A 13,746-nucleotide genomic window follows, 5' to 3' on the forward strand; every position below is an offset into this window, starting at 1 on the left:
TCTCAGGGGTACCCTCGCCGTGCTCGCGTGGGATCCATGGGGTACCCGCCGGGGCTGTTGGGAAGTGGCAGGAACAGAGGGGTGGGGGGCTCCTGAGGGCAGGACTCCTGAGGGCTCCCAGAGAGCCCCAGGGACATGCTGTGGCCTCCCGGCCTCCACTGCCACGCACCCTGGCAGAGGGGCCCTCCTTCCCAGAGCATCGAGGGAGGCCTGGCCTGGCCCGCACGTGGTTCCTGTCCTCAGGAGACCCTCCAAGGAGTTTTCCCCACGTGCCATCCTTTTACCCCGACCCTGCCCGCCAGCCTTACTCCCCAGCTTCTCCGGCTAACACCCCAGGAGCCTTCCGGGGTGTCCTGCCCACCCTGGTGAGACCCTGCCCATGGGATGCCCTCCAGGAAGCGGGCACAAGGATGGCCGCGGCTCAGACTTCTGCTGCCTGGCCTCCCCTCTACCTCCGCCTTCGTGGGGTTTGTTGTGTGTTTTGTTTGGGTTTAACTTTTCTTTCGCTGCTCTGGAATGTCGCTTTGTCAGCTTTGACCCACCCTGTGATGTGTGCAGCCTGGGGCCTGTCACGTAATTAGTTCAGTGGCTGAGTTCTCTCTCCCACGCCCGTCTCACGTTCTGGCGGAATCGGTGGGGGCTCGGGGGTCTTCAGATGAACCCTCTGAAAGAGCGTGGAGCCCGTGGACGCCGCTGGGGGCGCCTTGCCGTATCTCTTCCTGGGACCCACAGGATATCAGTCCCCTCTGACCACAGTCCTCCCCTGACCCTGAGTCTCTGACTCTGCAGGGGCGCTGTGTATGTGGGTGCACACTTGTGGCTGGACACCTGTCCCCTTCCCGAGAGCTCTCGCTGCCTTGAGGGGATAGCTCTTGCCCACTTTGAGATGTCCTGGCCTCTCTTCCAGGAACACAGGCCCTGACCAGCCTCCCGGTACCCGGGACTCTGGGAGGGCCAGGGGAGGTCACACCCGAGGGGACTTCAGGGCATTGCTGTCAGTGCTCCCAGGTGGCCTCCACGGCTGGCCTGCCTCCAGCTCTCCAGTGTCAGTCTCCTCTTCACTCATGTTTAAGGGTGCCAGTCAGCTCTGTTACCTCAACCAAGACTGTTCTTTACCTCTTCCTCTCCCGGTTTGACACCTTACTTTGTGAGTCAGCTGTCACCTCTGCCCAGGGCTTCAGCTTCCTATTCAACACTCCATTCTAGCACAGCTGTGGGCTGGGCCCTATCTATCCACCTACCCACCCATCCATCCATCCATCCATCCATCCATCCATCCATCCATTCAACTGTCTGTGCACCCACCCACCCACCCATCCACTCACCACCTGTCCATCCACCCACCCCATCCATCTACTCACTCATCTGTCCATCCAATCATCCATCCATCCACCCACCCATCCATTCGTCCATCTATCCATCCATCCATTCAACTGTCTGTCCACCCACCCACCCACCCATCCACTCACCACCTGTCCATCCATCCACCCACCTAGCTTCCCACCCATCTGTCCATCCAATCATCCATCTATGCACCCACCCACCCATGCATCCATTCATCTATCTACCCATCCACGCATCCATCCGTCCATGCACCCAGCCATTCATCCATCCATCTATCCACCATCCATCCATCCATCCATCCATCCATCCGTCCATCTACCCACCCACCCAGCCAGCCAGCCAGCCAGCCATTCATCTATCCACCCACTCATCCATCCACCCACCTACCTGTCCATCCACCCACTCCATCCATCTACCCACCCATCTGTCCATCCAATCATCCACCCATCCACCCACTCATCCATCCATCCACCCACCCACCCATCCATTCGTCCATCCATCCATCCATCCATCCATCCATCCAACTGTATATCCACCCACCCATCCACTCACCACCTGTCCATCCACCCACCCATCTAGCTTCCCACCCATCTGTCCATCCAATCGTCCATCTATGCACCCACCCACCCACCCATACATCCATTCATCCATCCACCCACTCATCCATCCATCCACCCACCCTCCCAGCCATATGTCCATCCATCCAACCAATCATCCACTCATCCACCCACCCATCTGTTCATCCACCCACCCATCCATCCATTCGTCTGTCCACCCACCAATGTACCCACACACCCATCCAGGAACTCTCCATTGAGCCCCCTGAAGCTGCAGTCTGAAATGGCACTTCACAGCCTGCTGTCATGACCCCCATCTATGACCCCCAACACCTGTCTTCATCTTCTGCCCTCTCCTCCAGGTCTGCAGTGAAAGAGAGGTCAGGCCCTCCACTATATTGCCCAGCTTCCTGCCTAGTCCCCAACACCTTGGGACTGGGCATTAGCTGAGTTCAGTCAAACCTACACCTCTTCTGGTGCTGGGTCCTTAGGCCTGCTTCTGAGCCCCAAAGCCTCAGTTTCCTGTCTAGTAAGTTGATGATCACAGTAGGACCTGCCTCCAAGATATCTGTGGGTGTGAAGAGCTTGGGCAGTGCTGTGCATTGTAGAGGCCAGAGGACCGTTTCCTTTGCATTTTATTCTTGGAAGACGGAGGCAGAGGGGGCAGGTGTCTGAGGGGCCGTGGGGCGAGCCCACTCAAGTACACACCCCCTTCTAGTCCATGTTTCAGAGTCAGGGACCCCAGAACTCCATACCCAGTGTACCTGCCCTGAGGGCTGCCAGCCTCTCCTCGGGTGAGCTCTTCCTCCCGCCTGCGGCCTTATGGGCTGCAAGGGTCAGCTGAGTGTCCACACATGTCCATGAGGCCCAGCAAGGAGTCCAAGAATTCCTGGTACAACCCTGGGTTCCCAGCTGCGGTCTCCATCCAGGGATTTGGCAAAGCCGTGATGGTAGGGGTGGGGCTGGGGTGCCCTGTGGGCAGAGGGCCAACATTGCCTGGGGGGCAGTAGGTGGGCTGGGCCTCAAAGAGGGAATGTGAAGGACCTCCCACCCTGGCCCTGCACTGTTCCCTAGGGAGGCGGAGAAAGCAGATGTCCAGCGTGGAGAGGAAGAGGAGGGAGGCCTAGGGGTGGGGACCTGGGGGACAGTCTTCCCCACCTGCCCAGCAGCCACCAGAGCCAGTTGTGGGCTCAGGGGGGACAAGGGAATTTTGATCTGGGCAGTGCATTCCCTTAACTTTTTACTTTCGAGCTCATATTTATTAAGCAGGAGGGTAAAACACATTTCACATCACAGTTTGTCAGCCTGGTTTGTAACTGGTGAGCATCCAGACATAGGGGATGGGAGCAGGGAGCTCCTTGCAGCCTGTAGGCTGTTCCTGGGACCAAGGGCTGCAGCCCGGACCCCACACTCTGGCCCACGTAGGCCAGAGGCCTGGTGGCATTGAGGGGAGGAGCCTGTGTCTGGTCCTGGGGTCCTCAGTTTGCACATGTATGAAGTGGGGGTGTGGGGAACTGCATCAGGGGTTGGTGCGAGGGATGGAGTGGTGCATGAGCATCAGACCCAGGCCCGGTGCTGCTTGTGACGGTCAGTCCTGGCCTCGTCCCCACGGAGCACTGGGAGGCGCCGTCAGACCCACGGTCAGCAGGCAGGGACCTTGCTGGGTTCTGCGGTGATGGATGAGCCACAGGCTCCCTCTCCAGGGATTATGTGGAAGCGGGTTCTGGGATGGGTGTGCAGGGAAGACGGGGGAGGATGTGGCGGGGGAGGCAGGGGAGGGTATGGGGGGGAGGCAGGGGAGGGTGTGCGGTGTGTGGGGGGAAGCAGGGGAGGGTGTGCGGTGTGGGGGGGAGGCAGGGGAGGGTGAGGGGGAAGGCAGGGAACCTAGGATCTGGAACCTGGAACCTAGTTCCCTCGGTCCCCGTGGTCAGCTGAGGGGGAGGGGGAGGCAGGGGAGGGGGAGGAGGAAGGCAGGGGAGGGTATGGGGGGAGGGGGAGGCAGGGGAGGGTGTGCAGGAAGGCAGGGGAGGGTGTGCGGTGGGGGGGGAGGCAGGGGAGGGTATGGGGGGGTAGGCAGGGGAGGGTGTATAGGGAAGGCAGGGGAGGGTGTGGTGGGGGGGGAGACAGGGGAGGGTGAGGGGGAAGGCAGGGGAGGGTGTGCAGGGAAGGCAAGGGGGGGTATGGGGGGGTAGGCAGGGGAGGGTGTGTGGTGGGTGGGGGAGGCAGGGGAGGGTATGGGGGGGTAGGCAGGGGAGGGTGTAGGGGGGAGGCAGGGGAGAGTGGGAAGGGAAGGCAGGGGAGAGTATGGGGGGGTAGGCAGGGGAGGGTGTGCTGGGAAGGCAGGGGAGGGTGTGCGGTGGGGGGGAGGCGGGGGAGGGTGTGCAGGGAAGGCAGGGGAGGGTGGGTGGGTCCCAGAGAGGCTGACAGTCCCCTGGGCCCTTCGTTGCAGTGCATCACCTCCTCATGGCCACGGCCTGCCAGGACGCCAACTCTGGCGCTCTCCTCCAGGAGCTCTGCCTCACCCAGTTCCAGGTGGACATGGAGGCCATCGGGAAGACGCTGTGGTGCGACTGGGGCGAGACCGTCAAGTGAGTGTCGTGTGGCCCCTGGCGGGAGGGACGTGGCTGGGGCGGGAGCCACAGGGTCTGGTGCAGGGAGCCCGCTCGCGGCCGCGGTGAGGGGTTCTTCGCCAAAGTCTATGGTGGCGGAATGTGGCCGTGGGCGAAGGAGGGCGCCAGCGATAAGCGAGTGGGGGCGGGAGGAGGCCGTGTCCACAATGACCCGGGGCCGGGACGGATGGTGGGCCTTGTACAGAGGGAGCTCCGGGAGGGAGGGTTCCGTCTGGGCCATGTCTAGCTGAGACGCTCGTGGCCCATCCACGTGCAGGCGTGCGGGGGACAACAGAGAGCACCGTCTAGTGGCCGGGGGCTGAGTCTCGGTGGCAGGAGCCCCAGCTTGCAGGGATGGCTCCGCTGGTTCCCTCGGTCCCCGTGGTCAGGCTGAGGCTGTTATTCCCACCCTGTTTGGGGCTCCGAGCTTCATCGACCCTTCATGACCTATGAACCCCTACCGAAGACAGCTGACAATTAGCCCCTTCCCCTTTGTGACTTCGGTTTTCCTGCCAAAGGGCCCTTCTTCCCGCCTCGCTGGGTTTATCCAGGGCTCCAGGCATTCCTCAGTGGGGTCGGGGGCTCTCCCCACCGGGGGCCCAGGCTCTTGGTGTTCTGGACCAGGAGCCAGAACTTGAGCATGATGGAGGAGGCAGGTGCTAGCATCAGAACAGCCTGTGCTTTAGGCTAACTGGTCTTCTGCCTCAGCAGAGGGATTTGTGTTTAAATTAAAGATGGCACGTTAATACGATTCAGGGAGGACACAGTGGGGTCCCCAAAGAAAAGCACTCTCCCCGCTTATCTTGAGTAAGTGACCACGGATTGGTACGGATGGCCTGCACATGGGTGGCTCAGCAGCCGATGGGGTAATGCCAGTGGTGTTCCCAAAGAAACAGCGGTGACATGGTCTTAGAAATGGGAGCCACCACAGGCAGTCCCCAGTAGCTCTCTGGATACAGACGGGAGTAACGATCAGTCAGGCCAAAGAAAGTTTTCCATCTTTCGAGCCGCGGTGTAAAACAAAAAGGGAATAGAGGCAGGGCTGAGGGTGACGTTGCTAGGACATTTTAAGTTTACTTGTTTATTTATTTATCTATTTATCTATTTATCTACTTATCTATTATCTATCTATCTATCTATTTATCTATTTATCTGTTTATTTTATCTATTTATCTATCTATCTATCTATTTATTTATTTAGAGATAGAGAGCAAACAGGGAAGGGGCAGAGAGAGAGAGAGTCCCAAGCAGGCTCCACACTGTCAGCACACAGCCCAACACAGGGCTTGAACTCACAAACTGTGAGATCATGACCTGAGCTGAGATCAAGAGTCAGACACTTAACCGACGGAGCCATCCGGGCGCCCCAGGACATTCTTTTATTTAAAAAGAAAATCAAGATATTTGAGGGAGCTGGAAGCAGAAGGTCTCATGGGAACGGTATGTCAGCACATCAGCTGAGGCCTGCCGGCCCGGGTCTGTGGTCAGCAAGATAAGAGCCTGGAGAGAGGTCCGAGTCCTAGTCCCTGGAACCTAGTACACACAACGTCACATGGCAAAGGGGAAGTAGATTACAGATGGAACTAAGGTTGCTGAGCAGGTGACTTTGGGGAGATTATCCCGGATTATCCGGGTGGGTCCGAGGTAAGCACAAGGGGCCTTAAATGGTCCCAGCGAGGCCTTTGGAGCAACATCAGACTGGCTTTTGTGTCCTTCTGACGCACCCTCCTGCCCATCCTTCTTTGAGCACCTCCTTACTTTCTGGTACCCCAAGATTTTCCAGGATCATCGTATACGTTTTCTGCCCCCTTCCCCACTCCCCAGAAGCAGCGGTTTCTTCAAGGAAGCCCTGGTTTCTTTTATTAAAGAATGTTGTTTAGGGGCGCCTGGGGGGCTCAGTCGGTTGAGCGCCCAACTTCGGCTCGGGTCATGATCTCACGGTTTGTGAGTTCGAGCCCCGCGTTGGGCTCTGTGCCAACAGCTCAGAGTCTGGAGCCGGCTTCGGATTCTGTCTCATTCTCTCTCTGCCCCTCCCCGATTTGTGCTCTGTCTTTCAAAAATAAATAAATGTGAAAAAAAAAAAAAGAATGTCATTTAGGGGTGCCTGGGTGGCTCAGGCAGTTAAGCATCAACTTCAGCTCAGCTCATGATCTCGCAGTCAGTGGGTTTGAGCCCCGCGTCGGGCTCTGTGCTGACAGCTCGGAGCCTGGAGCCTGCTTTGGATTCTGTGTCTCCCTCTCTCTCTGCCCCCTCCCCCACTCGTGCTCTGTCTCTGTCTCCCAAAAATAATAAATAAAAACATTAAAAAAAGGTTTAAAAAAAACCCAAACTATGGAACTTGTTAAAAAGAAAAAAGAATGTCGTTTAGAAGCCAAGATACACACACACACACACTCCCTCCCTCTCTCTCTCTCTCTCTCTCTCTCTCTCTCTCTCTCTCATGTCAGGAATTCACGTGTAACCAGGGAGACCTTACAAGCACTCATGTTTCCATGAGAGGAAACATGGGTGAGGTCTCCTGGAGCCTCCGTGGGGGGAAGGCTGAATAACAACGATATTTATATATTGTTACTGTAATAACAGTATTGATTTCAAGGAATCGGTTTATGGTTTATGCGACTGGGGAGGGGGGAGGGTCTGGCAAGTCCAAAATCTGCAGGCCAGGCCAGCACAACTGATGCTGTAGCCCGGGGGGGCAGAGTTTCTTAACTTGCCCCAACGTAAGGCCTTTCAACTGACCGGATGAGGCCCCCCCACATTATCAGGGATGACCTCCTTAAAGCCAATGCATGGGAAGCAGATCTCTGAAATTCCCCAGCAATGCCCAGATTGGTGTGAGATTGAATAACCGGGGGGTGTCCCCCGGCCAGGCTGACACAAAACCGACCGTCACACTGTGCTTTGTGTCACAGCTGTTCTCAAAGGTGGGTTCAGAGAAGCGTCGTCTCCCCTCATCCAGACTCTGGCCCATTACGCCCACCCACCGCCACCCACTCCCCGTGGGCGACCAGTCTCTCTCGTTTCTGCGCCCTCCTTGTATTTCTTTTGCACAGGTCAGCCGGTATACGAATTTTTCTCTCGCATCCTTTCTTACGTGGAGTGTATTTTACCATAGATATTCTTTTTGCACTTTGGTTTTGTTTCCTTTTTTTTCTTTTTAACCTAACAGCGTATACTGGAAATTAATTCTTACCAGTGCATGGAGAACTCCCTCACTCATTTTTACAGCTGGATAATATTTTGAGAGAGAGGGCGTGCATGCACGAGTTGGGGAGGGGCAGACAGAGAGGGAGAGAGAGAATCCCAAGCAGACTCTGCACTGTCAGCGCAGAGCCCGACGCGGGGCTCGAACTCACGAGCCGTGAGATGGTGACCTGGGCCGAGAGCGAGAGTCAGACGCTCAACCGACGAAGCCGCCCGGGCGCCCCGCCTCGCCTCGTCTTCCAAGCACTTTCCTGTGGAGAGGCGTTTGGTGTCCCCGGTATTTTCCGATTTCAGATAGCGTGGAAGGGCACAGTCTCGAGCACCTGCACCTTCTTGCTGCTGGAGCTGTACCTCCAGGGTGGCCGCCTGGCATCAGAACCACGGGGTCCGAGGCAAGAGCACGTTTTGGGAGGCACTGCCTGTGTCCCCCCAGAGGGGCTGCGGCCTCGGCGTCCCCACTGGCGGTGTGTGAGGGAGCTTCCCCGCCACCGGCCGGCGCCCTGCGTGGTCAGGCCTGCGTCCTCCCCACCCGATCCGCGAGAGACGCTGTCGCCTTCCTCCAGCGACGAGTTCACCTTCTGGAAGTTTAAGGGCCGTTCATCGATCTTTTCTGTGAATGCTTGTTCGTGTCCTTTCCCAGTTTCTGGTCCTTTGTAAATAATTACTTTATTTTATTAAATGGATTTACTTTTAAGTAAATTCTATGCCCAGCGTGGGGCTCGAACTCACGACCCCAAGACCAAGAGCCAGCCGGGCGCCCCTGAAGAGTTCTCTATGTTAGAAGAGACATTAGGACCGTTGTCTGCAACACACGTGAGATGTGTTCTCCCCGCCTGTTAGCTGTCTTCTGACTCTGTTTCCCATGTCGCTGCTGCCCCGTCATCTTGTTCCCATCCAGCTGTGTGCGTCAGTGTTTTATCACCCCTGGGTCTGAGTCACGGCTGGGAAGCCTTTCCCCACACTGAGGTTCGAGAGGAATCCCCTGTGTTTTCTCTTCAGTCGCTGACCCATCTGGACTGATTTCTGCGGCGAACCACAAGCGAATTCTGTCTTTCTCCAGATGAGCTGCCCAGTTGTCCCGTTTATTAGTGAGCCCGCCTTTGCCCCCAGTGAGTGGAGATGCCACTTTGTTCTATGTAATGCCCCTCTACGCTTTGCACCTTCATAAACCGTCCGTGTCAAACCTTCTTCCTATTGCCTGCCTGTGCGACATCAGTTTCTTCTCCAGAACCGCCAATGGGACTTCACTGCCTACCGACTGCTCACTTACCACATTGTTACAGCTAGTGTTTGTTAAGCACCTACGGTGTGCTGGGCGCCGTGTTAATCGGTTAATACGTGTCGTCTCACGGAAGTAAGCAGCAGCCGCGGGAGAGCAGAACACTTGTAATCCCCACTCTGTCTGCCCAGGGTCACAGCTGGCAAGGTCTCTTGGGGTCCGGAGTCTCAGCTCTTGACTCTCCCCAGGGGCACGAGATGGCCCACTCCTGGTTCTCAAGGGTGGTGTGGCGATGCTCTGTCTTCACAGAAGTGGGCGGGGGGAGCAGGTGAATGACGGCCTTTCGTGGCCATCTGAGCCCCTGCCAGCATCCAGGGGGCCTGGTGAGGTCCTTCTGCAGTGGGACACCAAGTCTGGTTCTCGAGCCAAGGGCAGACTTTCCAGAGTCCCCTGGAGCCGCAGAGGTCTGGGGCAGGCAGGCTTGTCCAAATGATTGGGTGGAGATGAGAGGAAGGACCCAGAGAGAAGACCGGGCACGGCCGGGAGTGGGAGAGCTGCATGTACGGGCCGGAGAGCCATCAGCATGAAGAAACACAGTGGCCAGCAGACGAGCAGGACCCCGAGGTGGAGGGCCCACAGGCGGAGAGCCAGACGACAGGCTGGTCCCAGGGAATTCTCCCAGCCCAGGCTGGAGGGCTGCAGGCCAGGCAGGTGTGGGACAAAGGGGCAGGTGCTGGGAAAGACCCCTCCCTCAGCCAAGCGCAGCTGGCGATGTCGGTGGGATCAAAGCGGCAGAACCGGGCGGTCTCTGGGCCTGGGATCCAGGCCCAGCCTAAAGCTGGGGGTGGACACCCCTAAAGTCAGGAGGCCAGAGGTCCCCAGTGCCTGCTGCCTGAGGTCATGGCTGTCGTAGCAACTGGGCTGGGCCCGCAGGTGACTGTGATCCGGCAGAGGGAAGTTCTGGATTCTACTCTGAAGTCAGGGTTTAAAGCAGCTGCCGAGGACACGTTCCTTCCCACCAGGTGACAAATGCGAGAGAGGCAGGCTTCCCCAGCATGCAGGGTCCAGAGAGACGTGGAGAAGGTCCCCTGCGGGCACACGGGGGGCCGGCTCGTGCTGGCTGGCGCTCTGGCTCCCAGGCTCCCAGCTCCACCTCAACCCTGCTTCACTTAGGACCTTAGATGGAAACACTGGGTTATTTCCAAAGTACTTCTCAGCAGCACTGTGCCTCTTGGCTCAGAGATAGAAACTTCTTAAGAAAAAGCGAAGGGCTCACAAGAGCACTCAGGCCACACTCCAATAAGAGGACAGTGACCTGCTGTGGAATTGTGGGTCTGCTTTGTTTCAGCATGGAGCTGACCCTGGGACCAGGGCTGTCCAGCATGGTTCTGCACGTTAATGGGTCCATGACCCCGGACGCCGACCCCCGCTCCTCCAGTGGGAGCTTGGCTTGGGGCTGCTCCTGGGTCCTTTGTTTGGAGATGCTCGGGATTTTTCAGGCTCCCCTGGTGTCTGACCTGTCCCCGCACCAGGCCCACTCAGGGCAGATGGGCTCCGCAGGGCGGGCCCAGCCCGTGATTCCCGGGGGCCAGCTCATTAAACTGCAGGCCTGGTCTGCCAGTGGAAATGTAATTTAGAGCATTAACTGGGAAGATAATCTAATTTGGGGAGCTACAGAGAACATGGGAAAATGTGTCATCAGAAACTCTCATTTCCAGAGAGGTTCCTGTGGGTTTTGGGGAGGGAGAGAAAGAGCGGAACAGAGAAGGAGAAGAATCTCCAACATGAGGAACTCAAGTAGAAACTGGTTGGTTTTAAAGTCCCCGCATGTGGGATTTCCGCCCCCCCACCCCCCAAGACAAAAACTGCTGGTGGCTTTGGGAGGCCGGGAGCCCTGTCCGCTGCCCCCCTTGGGCTCTGAGGCATCACGGTGTTCACAGGAAAGATGTCAGAGAAACAGGTGTAGCAACTTCCATGATCTTTCATCGGAGAACCAACCTCACCCTCATACCCGTCCAGGCGCCCCTCCTGTGCCTGCCCTGAAGCGTGTGGATTTATAAATGCCATCTGGGTCGCCTCAGCACACGCGGTCTCCCCGGCCCGCCTCCCTGGGGAATCCCTCCCCGCCGTGCTGACCCTGCGCTGGGCACAGAGGGCCCACTGGCCAGTTCCGAGGAGGGGTCCCCAGCCCTGCCAAGTGGGGAGTGGCCCGGTGTGTTAAGCAAAGGACACAGAATACGTGTGTCCCCGGCCAGTGCTGGGGATTCTGCCATGGGCACCCCGCCTAGGGACTCCAGTCCCCGGATAGGGCCCTTGACCCACCGCGGGGTCTCTCCCAGGGCGGCTGCCGTTCCCTCTGTGCCTCTGGAACAAAGGGCCTTCTTTGCGGCTCCCTCAAAATCGCCGAGGCAGGAAATTCTTCAGGACTCAGCAGTGATATCGGGACAGCTGCTTTAGTTTTGAATGGCAACAGGAACTGAAAGGGAGGCATCCCAACTGAAAGGGAGGCATCACAGAGGTCTGTGATTTCAGACCTCTGAAATCACAGAGGTCTCTCTGGGGCAGTGGCTGGTGTCCTCCGAGGGATTCTGGTTGCGCTCGGCCCCTCTCGCCAAGGCCTGGATGGGCCATGCCGCGGGCGCTTGGCAGGCCGTTCTCCAGAACCTGCGTCCCACCCACTGGGAGCTCCCGGGGCTCCATCCAGTTCCCTCGGGGGTCTGTGGGGCCGCGCGCCTGCCCTGGCCCCCAGAGGCCCCGGCACAGGTGCCCATCCCCCAGCCCGGGCGCTGGAATCCTGACTTCCGGAGGCCTGCGTGCCCCGGCTCGCCCTGCAGAGGCTGGTTCTGCCGAGGCCCTGCCTCCTGCTGCCCGGCCGGGCCTCGGCCGGGCAAGAGGTGCAGGCGCAGCTTTCCAGGGCGCACTTGGGCCAGGGTGTGTGCCGTGGTCCGTCACAGCTCTGCGCACCTCTGAGCTGCTGGCCGGGTACCTTCCCCTCCAGCCTTCTTGGTGCCCGGCCGTGGAGGGTGGGACGTTCTCGTGTTGCTGGTGTCAGCAACAGAAGGGAAGGACCAAGGACCCCCCGCCCAAGCTGGGCCCGGAGCTCCCAGCGCCAGCCCTGGAATTTGTTAGGCCAAGGCCGTGACAGGGAGGCATGACGGGACTCAGTTTGCCGTGTGGGCAGAGGAAAGGGGGGGAACCCTTTTTGTCCACCCTGTTCAAAGACAGCTCCTCAGGCCCCCACCTAGGCGGGCGTCTTAGCAGAGCTGCTGGGGGCGGGGGGGAATACCGTATGCACGACCCCACAGCAGCAACAAGGGGGCCTTTCTGGGGGGGAGGGAGGCAGAGGCCTGCCAGGCCCTTCTACCCTGTGTCAGGCGCTCAGCCGCCGCTGACCTGGGGGAGCAGACGGAGGGCCGGGCCAGTGGGACCAGTGCCGTGGGAGCAGGGTGTACTGGAGAAGGAAGGATTTGTCTCGGGCTTTGTGCGCCCAGATCTGTGCCCATAGAAGAGCACGGTAAGGGGGTGGAAAGGTCTGGAAATCCACTGTCCTCCACCATGCCTGCAGAGCCAGCCCTGGGCAGGCAGATGCGGGAGAGGGGTCATAAGGACACGAAGTGTCATAGGGACATGCTCGGGGGAGATCCTCAGGTGGCTCGCAGCCCCACCCTGTCCCAGCCGCATCATCTCCCGGCAGCCAGAGGAATTGTCTTCACTTGGGGGGGCGGGGAGCCCTCACGGACAGCGGCAGCATTTCGGTCCAGAGCTGCCTCAACCGTGTGCCTGCCTCGTGGAGGGTTCTCGTGACGGTGTCAGAGGGCCTGTGCCTGTCCACCTGTTGGCCTGGAGGTTTGGGGGAGTGGGAAGGAGGAACCCCACTTCCTGCTTGAGAAAGCTCCTGGAAAAATGTGTCTGCAGAGGCCACAAGCCAGGCAATCCCCCTTGCGGTGGGGGGAAGCCAGAAGCTTCCGCTGGCCACACCCAGGGGCCACGGCACCGTCCTCGGCTTCCCTTCATGTCCACCGCCCGAGTCCTTCTGGCCCCGGGAGAGGGCACAGATGCTTCCCCAGACACGTGTCTGGGATGAAGTCAGGCCTGTGTGTCAGTGTGAAAGGTCAGCGGCCGGGCAACACTAAGCAGATCCTGGCTGTGAGCGGAGCGGGCAGGTGGGACGTGTCCTGGTGACGGGAACTTGTGGCCATATCCCTTCCACCCCCGCCTCCGCCTTGGACACGCTGCTGTGACTCCCCACTTCCCCACGGCCAGGAAAACCCCAGACACGTCCAGGCTGTGCAGACAGGAGTCTGCTGTCCGGGGCCGGGGGGCCAGGCTCGCTCACACAGGGCTCCCCGGAGCCCGCTCACAGGCGGCCCCCCCAGGGCCGTCTACACTGAGGGGCAGGGTGCGCGTGGTGAGAGTGATGAGAGGTAGGGGTGCAGCACAGTGGGTGTCACAGCAGATGTCCCCTCCTACTGCCGACCCTCAACCCAGTGCTCACCCTGCTCCCAGGGTCTCCCAGAACCCAGCCATTCATCAGTCATTGTGTTGGTGGACATCTGGCTTGGGGCCAGCGACGCTCAGACCACTGTGGGGGCCTCCGGGGAGCTGTGGCACCAGGCGGCAGCCCTCCTTCTCCGGGCAGATTTTGAGGACAACCTCCCCCAGGGCTCACAGGACTTCAGCCCTGGACGCTTATGCACAGGATGCCCCGTGGCTCCCACTCTGGGAAAGGTGCCTCTTAGGTCTGAGTTCCCTCTTCTCCCAGCTAAAAAACGGAGGACTCACTTTCTTAAAAACACACCCCTTTTGGGGCACC

General features: G+C 58.9%; 1 protein-coding gene across 3 annotated transcripts in view; it reads left to right on the plus strand.

Moving 5' to 3' along the window:
- The window catches only part of RAMP1 (receptor activity modifying protein 1), a 53,152-nt gene that overhangs the window by 13,297 nt on the left and 26,109 nt on the right, over positions 1 to 13,746 (plus strand). For all 3 annotated transcript variants that reach the window (XM_042995832.1, XM_042995834.1, XM_042995833.1), the window contains exon 2: positions 4,351 to 4,489. In XM_042995832.1, coding sequence (XP_042851766.1) covers positions 4,351 to 4,489 — 139 coding nt within the window. The remainder of the gene's footprint in view (positions 1 to 4,350; positions 4,490 to 13,746) is intronic.

Source organism: Panthera tigris, chromosome C1 (genome assembly GCF_018350195.1).
Source record: "Panthera tigris isolate Pti1 chromosome C1, P.tigris_Pti1_mat1.1, whole genome shotgun sequence".
Taxonomy (NCBI): Eukaryota; Metazoa; Chordata; class Mammalia; order Carnivora; family Felidae; genus Panthera; species Panthera tigris.